This window comes from Nilaparvata lugens, chromosome 14, assembly GCF_014356525.2.
Source record: "Nilaparvata lugens isolate BPH chromosome 14, ASM1435652v1, whole genome shotgun sequence".
NCBI lineage: Eukaryota > Metazoa > Arthropoda > Insecta > Hemiptera > Delphacidae > Nilaparvata > Nilaparvata lugens.
Genome location: NC_052517.1, coordinates 8,039,076 through 8,056,011, shown reverse-complemented (window position 1 = coordinate 8,056,011; position 16,936 = coordinate 8,039,076). Strand labels below are relative to the sequence as shown.

Genomic DNA, 16,936 nt, shown 5'->3' with positions numbered 1-16,936 from the left:
ACGTTCTTCTGATCATCTGATTAATTCTCGTGAAATCAATCTCGGGAAAAATTTAACCGGATTTTGTGCAACCAGCTCTATGAGTTATTATTAATTGCAAATATCGTGGTAAAGAGCTTCGCTCCGGAGTACAAAAGCATAGAAGCATAAAAGCATAGTTTATGTTTATTTATTTATTGATAAACAGAACACAATTCTTTCAATTGATTGGGAAGGACCAATAGACACAGCCCGAAACTGTTTCATCCCCGAATTTTGATGTATACACTATAATAATACAGTAATCCAAAAAGTAGGTTATGTTCCATACAGTTTTGAATTGCAATTTCTAGTCCAAACAGAAAAGTTCGAATTTATATTTTTCACAAAGCAAATTTATTAACAAAATAACACTCACTAATCACTTGAAACTGTGAAATAATGATTGACTTTGAATATTTTGATATAGTCCCTTTTCCTTTTATATTATCCTTTAAATTCAGAATTTCAAAAAAAAGTTATATACAGTATACGTAAATGTGGATACTTGAATATATTATACAAATATGAAGAAGAAGAAGAAGAAGAAGAAGAAGAAGAAGAAGAAGAAGAAGAAGAAGAAGAAGAAGAAGAAGAAGAAGAAGAAGAAGAAGAAGAAGAAGAAGAAGAAGAAGAAAAAAGAAGAAGAGAAGAAGAAGAAGAAGAAGAAGAAGAAGAAGAAGAAGAAGAAGAAGAAAAAAGAAGAAGAAGAAGAAGAAGAAGAGGAGAAGAAAGAAGAAGGAGGAGGATGAGGAGAAGAAGAAGAAAAAGAAGGAGAAGAAGAAGAAGAAGAAGAAGAAGAAGAAGAAGAGAAGAAGAAGAAAAGGATTGAGTGCAATTATAGTTGGCTGTGTTTCTATTCTCCAGACTGTTGCATGTTGTATAGTTGTAGGGGTGTGGCGTTTTTACAGCCCTTTTGCTAAGATTAATCCACTTTGATATTATAGAGGGTGACCTGTAAGTACGTATTTCAGTAAACCAACACACTGTACATGGTACACATATTATTTATTCCATCATTGGAAGTCATCAAATAATATTAGAATTATCTCAGGTCTGATAGGGATTCAAATCTTCCACTACAGTTGGTGGGATATCTGTCAGATTTTAAGAATAATGTTGTCAATATCACTATATATTTGTCAAAATCAATTTGAATTAAGAACAACGTTTCATGCAATACCTCATTTTCAAAAAATATGATAGTATTGACAACATCAACGTCTTTTTCTCTCAATTATAGAAAAACTACGACAACTTCTCCTCCCATACAATCAAATCATCAGAGTTGGACGCATCAATTCACTCATCTATGGAGTTTTAACTCTATAGTGATGTCCACGTTATAATGGAAGTGGAGAAAGATAGGAGAACAACGTTGCCGATCCTCTGTCTTGTCATAGCCTTCTATAAAGTTGGACGCACCAACTCACTCATCTATGTAGTTTTTAACTCTATAGTGAGGTCCACGTTATAATGGAAGTGGAGAAAGATAGGAGAACAACGTTGATGATACTCTGTCTTGTCAAAGCCTTCTATAAACGGTAGCTGATTTATTGAACGGCAGGTTTATTGATGTAATATTAACTGTTCATTCTGGTTTAAAATAATCAATCATATCTTATTAAGCAAGCAATTATATTTTTCAATAATTTCATGATGAATTTTCATAATAAATTAATATGAAATATTTTGTTAATTAATGATTAATTAACAGAGACATCGATGTATAAACGACTATTGGCTGTTGTATCGACAATGCTAATACTGTAATTTGATGTCAACAGCGATGTACTATCATCAAAAGATTACCGAGTTGAAAGCAGAGAAAAGTCGGGAGAAAATACTATGCTACTTCAAGTTATCAATTGCATGCCTCATCGCATGCAATTAATAGTTCGCACAACAGCTGTTTTTTCACTAAGTTACATTGAGATATTGATTTGCATGCATCGTTGCATGCAATTCATATTCCACTTGACAGCTGATTTATGATGAATAATTCTATAGTCTGATTTCTACTCTAATATTAGCGTATAAGGGAGGCTCCTTTCCCTTTTATAAATTACATTATAAAACCTTGTATATACGTCGACGCTCAATTCAAAAAGGAACATACCTGTCAAATTTGATGAAAATCGATTGCTGAGTTTTGCTGTAAATGCACAACATATAAACATAAAGAGAAATGCAAAACCGTCGACTTGAATCTTACACCCCACTCCTTATTGTTTTCCTAAGAAAACTTTTTTATTTTGATAGCTTGATAGTAATACAAATCGAAAAACTTTGAAAAATATCACCAGTAGAAAGTCTATTTTTACTTGCCTTGCCCTATTACCATAGGTAAGGAAAGTATTGCTTTCCGAAAAAAATATTAAAGTACCCCAATTTGTAAATTTCTATACGTTTTGAGGTCCCCAGAGTCCAAAAGTTTGGTGTGTGTGTGGTGTGTGTGTGTGTGTGTGTGTGTGTGTTGTGTGTGGTGTGTGTGTGTGTGTGTGTTGTGTGTGTGGTGGTGTGTGTGGTGTGTGTGTTGTGTGTGTGTGTGTGTGTGTGTGTGTGTGTTTGTTGTGTGTGTGTGTGTGTGTGTGTTGTGTGTGTGTGTGTGGTGTGTGTGTGTGTGTGGTGTGTGTGTGTGTGTGGTGTGTGTGTGGTGTGTGTGTGTGTGTGTGTGTGTGTGGTGTGTGGTGTGTGTGTGTGGGTTGGGTGTGTGTGTGTGGTGTGTGGTGTGTGTGTGTGTGTGTGTGTGGTGTGTGTGTGTGTGTGTGTGTGGTGTGTTGTGTGTGTGTGTGTGTGTGTGTGTGGTGTGTGTGTGTGTGTGTGTGTGTAAGGATCTGACACGAACAATTTCGATCAAATGCAATTCAAGATGGCGGCTAAAATGGTGAAAATGTTGTCAAAAAAAGGGTTTTTCGCAATTTTCTCGAAAATGGCTCCAACGATTTTGTTCAAATTCATACCTAAAATATTCATTGTTAAGCTCTATCAACTGCCACAAATCCCACATCTGTAAAAATTTCAGGAGCTCCGCCCCATCTATGCAAAGTTTGATTTTAGATTCCCAATTATCAGGCTTCAGATACAATTTCAACAAAAAGTTCCAAGTGGAAAAGATTGAGCATTAAAATCTCTACTATTAATGTTCAGTAGCATTTTCATCAAAAATTGAAAATAAGCTCGAAATTAGAGAAAATAAGATTATTCAATTGCAAACTGTTGGCAACTGTTGATTCTATTAAATCATTCACTATGAAGAGATAGCAGACTTCTTGTATCTGCAGCGCTATTGTCCTGTCACCAGCTGGTTCAGATCTTAGAAAAGTAGATTTGAGATGCGCGGGAACACTAGCGTAAGTTGATCAATTTTCATAACGGCAAGGTAAGTTTTGTGAGTGCGTCACACCAGATTTTTAGTCTTTGTACAGCCTTAAGTGCAAGGAGTCCTAAATATTTTGATTTTTGAAAAACTCTGAAAACTTTGAATATTGTTCTAGAAAGTTCATATTTGGTGAGTTTGAAGTGACTCATTGTTGTAATAGTGCAGTGGGGTGGAGTGAGTGAGACAGAGGGTGGCATTTCAATCGATACAATAATTTACATAAAGCCATAACGAGGATCATTGCAACCTGACAGCGTTCCCTATGAATAGCCACAATGCTTGCTCATTCAAACAATACTGACCGATAGCAGTGAACTGCACTAAGGTTGGTTTTTTATTAGCCTTAATTGAATGTGGGGTCAAATGTGGCGGCAGGGGTGCAAAGAACTGGAGCTATTATACATTTCTTTCCATTTCTCTAGTCATTTATCACTAATCTTACGGCTATTATTTCTCCTCCTGCATCATTCCTCCTTCTTCTTCTTCTTTCTTCTTCTTCTTCTTCTTCTTCTTCTTCTTCTTCCTTCTTCTTCTTCTTCTTCTTCTTCTTCTTCTTCTTCTTCTTCTTCTTCTTCTTCCTTCTTCTTCTTCTTCTTCTTCTTCTCTTCTTCTTCTTCTTCTTCTTCTTCTTCTTCTTCTTCTTCTCGTCTTCTTCTTTCTTCTTCGTCTTCTTCTTCTTCTTCTTCTTTCTTCTTCTTCTTCTCTTCTTCTTCCTTCTTCTTCTTCTTCTTCTTATCATCCTCTCCTCCTCCTCTCCTCCTCCTCCTCCTCCTCCTCCCCGCCTCCTCCTCCTCCTCCTCCTCCTCCTCCTCCTTTTCTTCTTCTTCCCGCGTTCTGTTTTTCTTCTCTTTCTTCCTCTTCTTCTCCTTCTTCATCTTCCTTCTCCTTCTCCCTCTTGTCTTCCTCCTTCTCCTTCTTCTTCCTCTACTTCTACTACTTCTACTTCTACTTCTACTACTACTTTTACTTCTTCTTCTGTCTTCTTCTTCTTCTTCTTCTTCTTCTTCTTCTTCTTCTTCTTCTTCTTCTTGTTCTTCTTCTTCTTCTTCTTCTTCTTCTTCTTCTCCTCCTTCTACTCCTCCTCCTTCTTCTCCTCCTGCTCCCCCTCCCCACGTCCACTCTCTTCGTTTATCTATAAGTTACTATGATAACGTAAAGAGCTGGCTTATACACGTACGGAATATAAGGGTACAGAACTTACTGGAATGAACGAAACAGAGAATGGAAGGGATAAACTGGAAACACTTTTGATATGAGTATACATAACCCATTATTCCCCAATAGAAACTTTTTTCTCCACCTACTGTCTAAGGTACCTACTTTACTCCCTGGTACATAATACAAAAGTATCACTTTTTCGCTCTTGGTACTAAAAAACGGAAAAACTCCCTAGGGAGGAAAAGTAACTCCATTCAAATAACATGGAAAGCATCTCTATTTTAAAAACTTACCTTGGGAATAGGTTAGAAGGTCTAAGCTCAAATGAGGAAGCATAATAGAGTAGCTTTACTCCCTGGAACATAATACTCGAGTGTCACTTTTTCGCTCTTGATACTAAAAAAGGGAGGAAAAGTAACTCCATTCAAATAACATGAAAAGCATCTCTATTTTAAAAACTTACCTTGGAAATAGGTTAGAAGGTCTAAGCTCAGATGAGGAAGCATAATAGAGTAGTCATAATTGAGCCAACTAAATTAAATACCTCAACCAGAAATTTGATTAACATATGAAATATATATATGTTTGTATGGTAAAATTATCTATTACATACTTCATATTAGTATACTATAAAAATTTAGAAATATTTTTCAATATTCCATGTTCTTCAAAATATCAGCCAACAAAAATTTCCCATCAACCAATCAAATTTGGAACGCGAACATGAGTCGGCCATTGTTGTTACAACTTTTGCCGACAGATAGCGTCACAGAATTATAGGAGTTTTCTCTGATAGCGTGTATCACTGTTGGCGGTGAATTGTGATTACTTCCAGCTGTTTACTTTTTAGGTTATGTTGTAACACATTGTTACTGGTGACATAAGTTTTTAAAATTATTTTATTTGTAGTTTTTTCTAGAAATGTTGGTGGAGGAAAAATGTTGTGTATATCATGAGTGAAAAATGCTTTTTCTCCCCCAGGGAAATTGTTGTTGCCCGAGGCAAAGCCGAATAATTAAGATGTCTTCAGATGTCTTCAGAATCTGGAAGTCTGTTCAGATAATCTTGATATGAGCAATCTTCAATGATGTGCCTGCCACCAAATTTTGGTTTCTCTAGACAATCTTTCCCTTCAGGGAGAAAAAGTGGCATTTTTCACTCTAGATATACTGTCACCTGGTCATATGGACATATATGATTCATATATTTATCTCATATTGATCAGGATTTTTAGAGTTTTATTTTACGAAAAGTTATGAACGGTGTTTCTGCCTTTGAACAGTTTTGTCATCGACAGAAAGATTGTTTATTTCACTTGTTATCAAAATTATTGTAGTTTCTCTTTTGTTTTTCATAACAAACGTGCTCGGCTTGTGCGACTGATAAAAATATGTATTTGAAATGGCTTCATGTTTGGCATTGACTGAGTTATATATTAATACCCAAAATTTTTACTAGTCGGTGTGTGAGCTCGTTCGTTAGGACTGAGAGTAAAGTCCGGCTGTTGCTGGTGAAGGGGATAGATTTTGTTCTTGTTTTATAATACAGTTTTCCTGTCACAGTTCGGGCAGTTTAAAGAGAATTGTATTATTGAATAGGAAGGGATCTGAACCCACTTCATTAGATCAGTTTTTTTTATTTATTTTTCATTAATAATTAACGTCGCGATTAACCAGTGGATGCCAAATTGGGGGCCATTATCAAAAAGGTAGGTGACTACTGAGTCATTGTTTTAATTTTTCCATAACCACAACAAATTTAATCTTCACTAGCAGCCAAGCGAGTAGCCCTTGAAATATTCATATTTTTATTGTTATTTCATAATTTATAATTATAATTCTAATTTTTTTGTACAAATATTTATCGTTTTGTTTTAATTATCAAAACCAGTACGATCATTTCTTGTTTTCATTTCCCCACCTTTACATACTCGGTGTAGGCACATATTGCTTACATATTTGGTGGAGGTTTATCCTGCCGTCCAGATCGTGTTTACAATACAAATAACTATTCTATTAATATCAACCCTTCAAAACCAAAAAATCATCCTCCTGATACTCATGAAATATGATGTAGGCTTGACAATAATTCTATTGGTGGGATTAAGTAATAATTAGTAGGATTCCAACACCCAAAAATAAACTGGGCTTGATATACAAAGTGGGTGAAAAGTCCAAGAACGCCTTAATATCTCATACACAAAGGTAATTTGATGGTGGGTGTGATTGGGGATCCTATTCAAATTGAAGTAAAGTAGTATTTTCAATTTGAGTAGGATCCCCAATCACACCCACCATCACATTACCTTTGTGTATGAGATATTAAGCCGGACTTTTCACCCATTCTGTATATGGCCCGAGCTCAAATGAGTGGGTACGCCAGGTGCAAATGAACAAATGGGTTGGGATACACAACTCAATAATCTAGGATGCAATTTACAAATTTATTCTGAAGATACACAACTCAATCTTATTCATCTTATTGGTTCAAGATTTTCAAGGTGCTGATGGGATAACATACAGAACTCAAAAATCCAGGATAAAATTGAAATACTGTATTTATTTCCAAGAAACAAGATTTTCAAGGTGCTGATGGGAGTTATCCCATATCCCTGTATGTTAATACAGAACTCAAAAAAATACAAATATAGAATTAAAATATTTATTTCCAAGAAACACAATTCATGACACAAAATGTTACTAATCTCGTTAATGGTCAGGTTGGGTGGTAGAGAGGGCTTGTATGTCCTTACTCCTCCTGATAGATGATATTTTTATTATTCTTGTGAGAAGAGATACATTTTCTGCCTGTACAAGGGTTGTGCATTGTGTCTGTCCAACAGAATTTTGGTCATCTCTGCCTTAGTTTTGTTCTGTAATTGTGCTGCAATCAGCTCAAAGGGCAATGTTTGTGCGTTTCCAGTAGGAACTAGATCAACTTCATTCAGATTTTGGTCTATTGGTTCAGGATTTCCTCCATCAGTTGTACCAGATCTAAATTCAGAATGATCATGTGCTGCCAGATAATGTCTATATGAGCAAGTTTCTAAGATGTCCCTGCCACCAAATTCCCTTAGACACTCTTCTCGCCAAGATTTAAACTCCTCACTGTCTCGACCACCAGGTATTGGAGTATCAATTGAAGTATGATTATTATGACCATGATGCCCTCCACTTAAATTATCAGCTGGGCTAGGTTCTGTGAATGGAGAATCTGGAAGTCTGTTCAGATAATCTTGATATGAGCAATCTTCAATGATGTGCCTGCCACCAAATTTTGGTTTCTCTAGACATTTTTCTTGCCAAGCTCTAAACTCCTCACTGTCTCGACCAGCAGGTATTGAAGTATGATTATTATGACCATTATGTCCTCCACTCAAATTATCAGCTGGGCTAGTTCCATTTTGAGAACCTGGCTGTTGCTTCAAATAATCTTCATATGTGCAATGATCGTCTTTGATGCGCCTGCCACCAAATTTTGATTTCCCTAGACACTTTTCTCGCCAAGCTTCAAACTTCTCACTATCACTACCGCCAGGTGTTGAAGGGAGGACTACATCACTGTTACCATCCGAAATATGAGAATGATTCCCTTTTCTCTTGTCCACCACAGTTTCAGGTTTAACTTTTACCTTATCGAGATCTCCATCAACCCCAATTGTTTCATTATTACCTTCTATTTCTTCTTCATGAGCCTGGAAATGGCCAGCCACAATGTTCCTGAGTTTGTTAATGATGGCATCTGCACTATCCAGCAGCTTGTTCAGACGTTCCTCATCTTCATCCTCTTCAAAATCTTCATCTAATATATTTTTGATCAAGTTATCATCATCATCATCATCATCATCATCTCCATATTCATAATCATAATAATCATCACCATCATTAGGCATATTTTTAGTGGATGTATTCTGTGGCAGAGGAGGCTGCTGAATTTCTGATGGCTGATGTGTTGTATTCTTAGGATGGGTGACCATGGAATCAGGTAAATGATCAGCTGTTAAAGTCATTGGAGTCTTCTCAAAAGATGTATTGGGCTGTGTAGCCAGAAATTCTGATTCCACTGGAAGAGATGTTTCTTCGCCAGGTGGCATAGATCTGCCCATCATTTGCCCATAGTTGCTCATAGTTCTATAGTCCATGGGTGATTCCCTCCCATAGTATCTGCGTTCATACCAATAATCCGGTGATGACAGTAAACCAATGTGTCCGTCCAAGATGATGCTTCTTCCATCCATCTGTTGAGACTGTCTTACTTGCATGTTTCTGTCCATTTGGGGATACTGTCTTGCTCGCATGTTTCTGTCCATTTGGGGATACTGTCTTGCTCGCATGTTTCTGTCCATTTGGGGATAATGTCTTGCTCGCATGTTTCTGTCCATTTGGGGATACTGTCTTGATTGCATACTTAGCCAGGATCCTTGCATTGGACTTGATCTAAATTGCCGGGCATCCACGGATGAGGGATCCCTGTACAGGTAGGGTGATTCCCTCTGCTGCATGGTTGGAGAGGCACGTCCTGTTGCTGGCTGGGATCGATGCTGGCTGGGATGTGGTGCGCTTTGATACTCTCTCCTTAACCAGCCATAGGGATCAGTGGTTGAGCGGTCGGCTGGTTCCTCTGGTTCCTCATAACCTCTTCCTCCAAATCTCTGACCTGCAAAAGAAAGAGGTTTCTTCCATGTATCCATCTATCCTATTAGGATTAAGCAAGCAATTTCTGTATATCTGTTTATATTTTTATATCCGTTGTTGATTATCCATCTTGTTTTCACTATTATCACTAACGTATTCTAATATAACTTTGAAGTGAAAAAACTCTTAAACACTTAAGCACTTAAAACACTTTAAAGTGAGGCTTGAAAATGTGCAACACCAGCACGAAACGGTCGTCGCCACACCAAAGAATGTGAGTGTTTTTTCACTTTAAAGTTATATTTTTATATTTGGTTATCTTGTTATTTATGTTCAATGGATCTCGAAAACGGCTCTAACGATTTTCACGAAATTTGGGACATAGTAGGTTTATGATATGAAAATTCGATTGCATTAGGTCTCATCCTTGGGAAAACTCGCTGAACGACATTAAAAGAATATTAATTCATCCTTTGCTGAAACAGCTGTGACTTTCGTCGTCTGTGGATAGTATTATAAAGTGAGCGAGTAATTCTGTGGAAAATCAAAACATCGCATCCCCGATTTCATAAGCTGACGTACAGCCAGCTGTAAAATATAATTTAAACACGATCATTTGAGAGAATTGTGTTCTGTTAAAAAATAAATAAAAAAACGAGCGAAGCTCGGTGCCCCGATATTGTACATTATACAGAGAGAGTCATATATATGGGAACCCTTCAATAAATTGAAGACTATTGTAGATATAATACTGTAACTTACAGGATAAGTTATCGGTCTAATAGGTACTCTAATTTCTAATACTCTAATGTCTTTTGACATACAACTGAATTTCAACCCCTCAGAAGGGAGTGACTTAGGGGTTGTAACTCGAATATTTTAAATGTATGTACCCAATGAGTGGTACATCATTTTAAAGGCCTTTGCAAAACAAGTAAGATGGCATCGACAAAATGTTCTATGATACTTGTATCCAAAATGGCGGCTGATTGAAGTTTTAGTTTTCAACGAAATGAGGGGTTGTAACTCAAATATTTTGAATGTTGACACCCATTGAGTGGTGCATGACTGTCCCCCAATCTCAGACGCATAGTCTTACTGGGGGAATTCCACTCAATCAATATGTTCTTTCTACTGTTTTTGTAAAAATGTGATTTACATGTATTGTATGCCAAGTGGAAATAAACGAATTGAACTGAATTTTAAAGGCCTTTGCAAAACAAGAAAGATGACATCAATAAAAATGTTCTATGATTAAAGAATGACGGCTGATTGAAGTTTGAGTTTTTAAAGAAATAATTGATAAATTTTAATCAGCCGCACTTTTGGATAGAAGTGTAGTAAAAAATTTTAATTGATGTGATCATTCTTGTTTTAAAAATACCTTGAAAATGATGCAGGCTACTACATAATGGGTGTTAACAATTCAAAAATATTTGAGTTACAAGCCATCATTTCTTTTTCTATTTCCAATAGGAAAAACTGAAAAAACAGAGATTTAATGAAAGTAGGCCTATGACTACCATTCAGGTCTCAGGAATTACTTGAAATAAAATGAAGAATGCTTTAAAAAATTTATAAATATAAGCTATATATTTATTTTAAAAATATTTGAGCTACAAGCCCTCATTTCTTTTTCTATTTCCAATAGGAAAAACTGAAAAAACAGAGAATTAATGAAAAGTATGCCTACCATTCAGGTCTCAGGTATCAGGTACTTAAAATAAAATGAAGAATGCTTTAAAAAATTTATAAATATAAGCTATATATTACCACCATTCAGATCCCAGGGAAAAGAAATACGGTACAATACTTTTCCTCAATCCAAGCCTCTATTACCTTCAAATCTACTATTTGATTTATTCGTACATTGATTGATCCATTATCATTCTCAATCACAGTAATATCTACTGTAGAAGGTGATGGAAAAAGTTACAACAATGGCATCCTATCATTTTCACTTACTTTACCAACAGGAATTACAATTTATTGACCGAACGTAGTGAGGTCTATGTTTCAACTCGATTTGCTTTTGTCTGTACCTATGTAACGCAATTACGGCCAAACGCGTTGATAGAATTCGATGAGATTTGGCAGGAATATTCCTTTTTCAACTGCGCGTCGATGTATACACAAGGTCTTTTCAAATTTTGCCTTTTAAGGATAGTATGGAGAGGAAAGGAATTCCTCCATACTCTGATATCACTATATATAATATCATCTATTTTGAAGTTCAATCAGACTATAGAATTATTCTATTTACTATACTATTCTATTTATTATACTATTTGAGTACTGAATAATAATGTAATGATAATCCTCAATTCATTCAGTTTGATTGTGCATTATAACAACTCTTACTAGTTAGGAATAGAAGTATTAATGCTATTATTGGTCAATTTATTATTTTTTCTAGTAAGGAATATTATTTATTTGAATTGCATTTGTGTTTTATAGTTAAATGTTTGTACCTACTTTGTGGAAATAAATTAGAATTTGAATTCATAATCAATCAGCTGACAAGTGGATTATTCATTGCATGCATTACACAGATGTCTAGCTGTGTCTATTTCTATAAGGTGGGGTTTCAATATTTTTTATGATGCGTGCCCATCCGTATCAATATTCTAACATTTGAAAAACAAATTTAATAGGTGATTGAAAATAAAATAAGAAATGATTAAATAAACTGTATAATGCCGAAGAAATTATAATATTCTTGATTGAAAAAAATTAATTTTAAAATAGTTGAGAAACATTTTTATCAGTAGATGGAAAGATTATCACGAAAGTGGATAAATCATCATATGGGATACAAATTCAAACGTGAACTGAGTTTATTAACATATGTGAGTTTTTGATCTCAGAGAAAACAAATAACAGTCTCTAAGAGTGAATTATGATTCAATTGTGAATTGTGATTCAACCACTGAATCAACTAGAACAAGTGACATCAGATAATTATTGTGGATGAGAAAACTGCGTGAGGTCTACTGTTCGCAGAACTACTAGTATTGATAAAAGTTGAAAATTGAACTTACTTCTGTATTGTGAACCAGTAGAGAAACTGCAAACATTGCTAGAGAATAACAGTACACAGCTAAAAATCACTAGAACCTGTAGATGCATGACTTCACTACAAGTTCTAATGCAAAAGAAAAGTACACCACTACAATTGAAATTCTACTTTTATATCAAACTAAAAACAACAATATTTTATTACTGTTATTATTCATCACCCATGAATTCAATTCAAAATTAATTTAAAAGATACAGATTATGACTTGGGTAATTTGTTGTAAAACAACATTTTTATTGTCAAAAAATAAATTAGATTAGATTGAGATTTTTAAGATGAAATTGAAATTATTTCTTTACTCCTATCTGAATTTTATGCATGATTGCCATGGTTAATAGAGGATGAAATTTGAGGCTAATATAATGATAATAGTTATCACTATATTTGTTGCAGAAGATAATTGGATGAAGAAGGATTAAGTGAGATTCATATTACTAGTAGTTCTGTGAACAGTAGACCTCACGGCTCACAAAGTTTTCTCATCCACTAGTATCTGATATCACCTGTTCTAGTTGATTCAGATGAATCATAATTTACTCTTGGAACTGTTATTTGTTTTCTCCAAGATCAAAAACTCACTTATGTTAATAAACTCAGTTCACGTTTAAATTTTGTATCCCATATGATGATTTATCCTGTTTCGTATATCTTTCCATCTGATAAAAATGTTTCTCAACTATTTTAAAATTAATTTTTTTCAATCAAGAATATTATAATTTCATCGGTATTATTCATATTCATCTAATCATTTTTTATTTTATTTTCAATCACCTATTAAATTTGTTTTTCAAATGTGAGAATATTGATACTGATGGGCACGCATAATAGAAAATATTGAAACCCTCCCTTATAGAAATAGACACAACCAGACATCTGTGTAATGCATGCAATGAATAATCCACTTGTCAGCTGATTCATTATGAATAATTCTACAGTCTGATTGATCCTATCTTCAAAGTAGATGATATATAGTGATATCAGAGTATGGAGGAATTCCATTCTTTTTATATTATCCTTGAAATGCAAAATTTTAAAAAACCTTGTGTACACATCGACGCGCAGTTGAAAAAGGAATATTCCTGCCACATCTCATCGAATTCTATCAACGCGTTTGGCCGTAATCGCGTTACATACAGACAGACAAAAGCAAATCTAGTTGAGACATAGACCTCACTACGTTCGGTCAATAAAGTCAGTGAAAATAATAGGACGACAAAATAGCAACTTACACTGATTAGTCATTGCAATTAGACATGTCTTCATAAGCAACTATGTGAAGTATTGTGACTAAACGTGACTAGTCTTGTCTTGACTAACCAGTGTGTGTCTAGCCTTAGTTGAATTCGGTAAAAATTAGAAATTTTGGCCTTATCCTTTTCTATACTTGATCCTATATATTTTTTACACGAAAATTTGCTAATTTCTATAATCAAAGCTGCTTATTTCACAGAACCATAATGATAAAAAATTGTACTTGGTCTCAAACCCTACTCTTTCATTTGACATGAATAATTAATGTTAAACATATTTGGAATGATCGATTCGTTCGTTTGAAACAAAATCAAGAATTTGAAGGTATTTTTCTCATTTCAACGTTTTCTGTATTTTTTGACTGAAGAGAAACGGCTCAAGATGGATTAGAGACAACTGAGCATGTAGAGCATAATTATAATTCTCTACAATTTGAGACCAATCGCAAGTTCCTCAGTCTCAATTCAGTCTCAATTTGGAGGCTGTTGATTAACAGAGTGGAATTAATATTAAATAAAATAGGGCAGCCTGTTGAAGCTCCACTCAAGGTGCTCTTAACCTAGGTATAATAATAATAATAATAATAATAATAATAATAATAATAATAATAATAATAATAATAATAATAATAATAATAATAATAATAATAATAATAATAATAATAATAATATAATAATAATAATAATAATAATAATAATAATAATAATAATAATAATAATAATAATATAATAATAATAATAATATAATAATCCTTTTTTTTTCCTTTTCCCTTCGTCCTGGTACCCCCAGAAGAAGGGAGTTTATTATAGAAAATATAACAAACAAAAATGAAAAATACACTTATAAAAAGAAATCTTACAAACAAAACAAATTAAGAATAATAAAAAAGCAAGAATGACAAAAGATAAGAAAATTCCTTTTCAGTGGAAAATTTCAAATATTATAAACCAGACGAATTATAAATTCTCCAAAACCTTCTAAAGAATGTTTGACTGGAGGAGTCAAGTTTTACATTATATTAAAAAAAACATAGAAATAGTACATTGATATAAATCAATCAGTGATCCCAAAATAATAATTTTCAATTCAAATCATATCAAAAGAAAAATAGTTGTCAATCTTTTAATAATAATAATAATATCGAGTGAACTGGCTGGCTCAGGTCTGGTGTCAGAGTTTTCAGGTCGCAACTGATCAATTTAAGGGCTTCTCACATGACCTAACGACCGCTTTTTAGGCAGCCGGGACCGACGGCTAAACGTGTCCATCCGAAACACGGGAGTGGCACGAGATAAATATTTATTTATTAATTTATTTCAATGACAATTACAAATCATTATTACAATATAATATGATTGGGAGTAGACAACAGGCATTGCCCAAAACTGTCTTCTCCCAAATTTTTAAAATAAAGTTTCAAAAAAGAATGAGGTTATGATTCCACTTTTCACTTCAAAAAGACCAATTTCCACTTCAAAACTAATGACTAAACTAAAAATTTTAAATTTTGATATTTAAAAACTAATTAAAACAAAAATATTTCATTCAAATCTCAACTTAAACATTCAATATAAAACCTTAGGTAATTGTGATTGTTCCACTATAAAAAGTCACAAATATTGAATACTTTGGAATCATAATAGATGATCATCGAAAGTGGGATGTACATAAATTAAGTCCATCTGTAGAAAAATTAGATATTTATCCTACACATTCTATCAAATAAATAGAATTCTAAATAAGAAAAATTTAGAAATGGTATATCATGCTCTAATTAAATCAATTCTGCAGCTTGAAATAGCTGTTTGGGGGGGAGGGGCTGTTTCAACTGTCATATTGAGGAATTATTCGTGGTGCAAAAGCTGATCATTAAAATTATTCAAAAAAACCTAGATTGTACCCTACCGAGATGGATTTTAGTGACTTTAAGGTAATGACAATACGACAATTATATATAAAAACCGTAATTAAATACTTGATAAAATATAAATCCCATTTTCCTCGCACTTTAAATTCGATTGTCAATAATTATTATTCAAGGCTCACTGCAAATTGATATGTCACATATCACACCAATATTGAATGCTTAAGGAAACAGTTGATCTATATAAGTACTAAAAAATCTGGTTTGGTGCACTCACACAACTCTCCTTGCTGTTATGGAAATTGATCCCCTGACGCTAGTGTTCACGCGTATCTCAAGTCTATTATTTAAGATCTGAGCCAGCTGGTAACAGGACAATAACGCTGGAGACACACGAGGTCTGCTATCTCTTCAAAGTGAATGATTTAATAGAATCAACAGACCAATGCCCAAAAACCATTTTTTGAACTCAGGGGACTTTGAAACGTATAGAAATTTAGAAATTGGGGTACCTCAATTTTTTTCGGAAAGCAATACTTTCCTTACCTATGGTAATAGGGCGAGGAAAGTAATAATAAACCTTATTCCGGACCACTTCCTCATAGACTCTAAGATAAGTAGAAAAACTAAACTAGAAATAAAAACCTGGACCTACAGTAACTTTTTGTAGATATAGATGTATGAGTCTCGAGATTTCTGTTCTAACTACTGTTTGCAAGGCCTTTTCTTTTAGATAAATTTGTTGAAAGTGGACTCGCTTACAATGTTTGCTCATATTTTTTCTCTCTTTTTTCACACCTTCTTCTCCGATTCTTCCCTTTTCCGCTCTTCTTCCCCCTTCATTCCTCACTTTTATACCCTCTTGTAACAATTATCAATAAATATATTTTATATTAAATCTTATCTCTACCTGCCTATTACATGGGAAACCATAGTTGGCTAGGTATTTTTCCTCCTTTCTTTCTTTTCAGCACACCCCACCATTAAGCCTGTTTTTGTATTTTATTGGAAATATATTTTTGATTGTGATTTTTTGTATTTTGATTTCTTTTATGTATAGTTCTATTGTGTTGAATTGAATAAAATTATTGATTGATTGACATAAAAAATATCTATATAAAATTTGGACAATTCGAGACAAAATTAGAAAATTGAAGAAGTTTTGAGCAATAGCCTGTTTTTTTCTTTTCCTACAGTTACGTTGAAAAGTGGCCATTGCTGCACTGATTACAGAACGCAAAGAATCACTTTTCCGCTCTAGTGCGGGAAAAATTTTTCTGCACTCCAGATTTGCAACATGGCAACGCAAAATACTTAGTAGGTTATATGGAGCAACAGTGCAGCAAAATCAAAATGAAGTTGGTAACAGTGACTGCTGTGGCTGCTATAGTGAGCAGAGGTGCAACGAAGCACAACGCGCTAATTATTATTCATTATATATTATAACCAAGGACAACGAGGACCTTAGGATTTTAGGATTAAGGTTTTTATCAATAATAAAATTACACAGAAAAACATTTGATGCATTTCAGGCAATTTTACCCATAATT

General features: G+C 34.1%; 1 protein-coding gene across 3 annotated transcripts; it reads right to left on the bottom strand.

Moving 5' to 3' along the window:
• Positions 1-7,205: 7,205 nt before the first annotated feature.
• On the bottom strand, positions 7,206-12,385 carry LOC111053231. Of its 3 annotated transcripts, none has more exons than XM_039440702.1 (3): positions 12,234-12,385; positions 7,926-9,214; positions 7,206-7,724 (listed from the first exon to the last, which is right to left on the bottom strand). In XM_039440702.1, exons 1-3 carry the CDS (start codon positions 12,319-12,321, stop codon positions 7,335-7,337), a joined length of 1,767 nt encoding a protein of 588 aa, XP_039296636.1. In that variant the 5' UTR covers positions 12,322-12,385; the 3' UTR covers positions 7,206-7,334. The 3 variants fall into 3 exon arrangements, with proteins under 3 accessions (XP_039296636.1, XP_039296635.1, XP_022195774.2); XM_039440701.1 differs by having other exon boundaries at positions 7,206-8,903; positions 8,940-9,214; positions 12,234-12,377; XM_022340082.2 differs by having other exon boundaries at positions 7,206-9,214.
• Positions 12,386-16,936: the final 4,551 nt, after the last annotated feature.

Coding starts and splice junctions, on each gene's coding strand:
- LOC111053231 (XM_022340082.2), bottom strand. CDS start 12,321: ATGCATCTACAGGTTCTAGTGATTTTTAGCTGTGTACTGTTATTCTCT. Junction 9,215..12,233: donor TACTGGTTCACAATACAGAA/GTAAGTTCAATT, acceptor TTTCTTTTGCAG/GTCAGAGATTTGGAGGAAGA.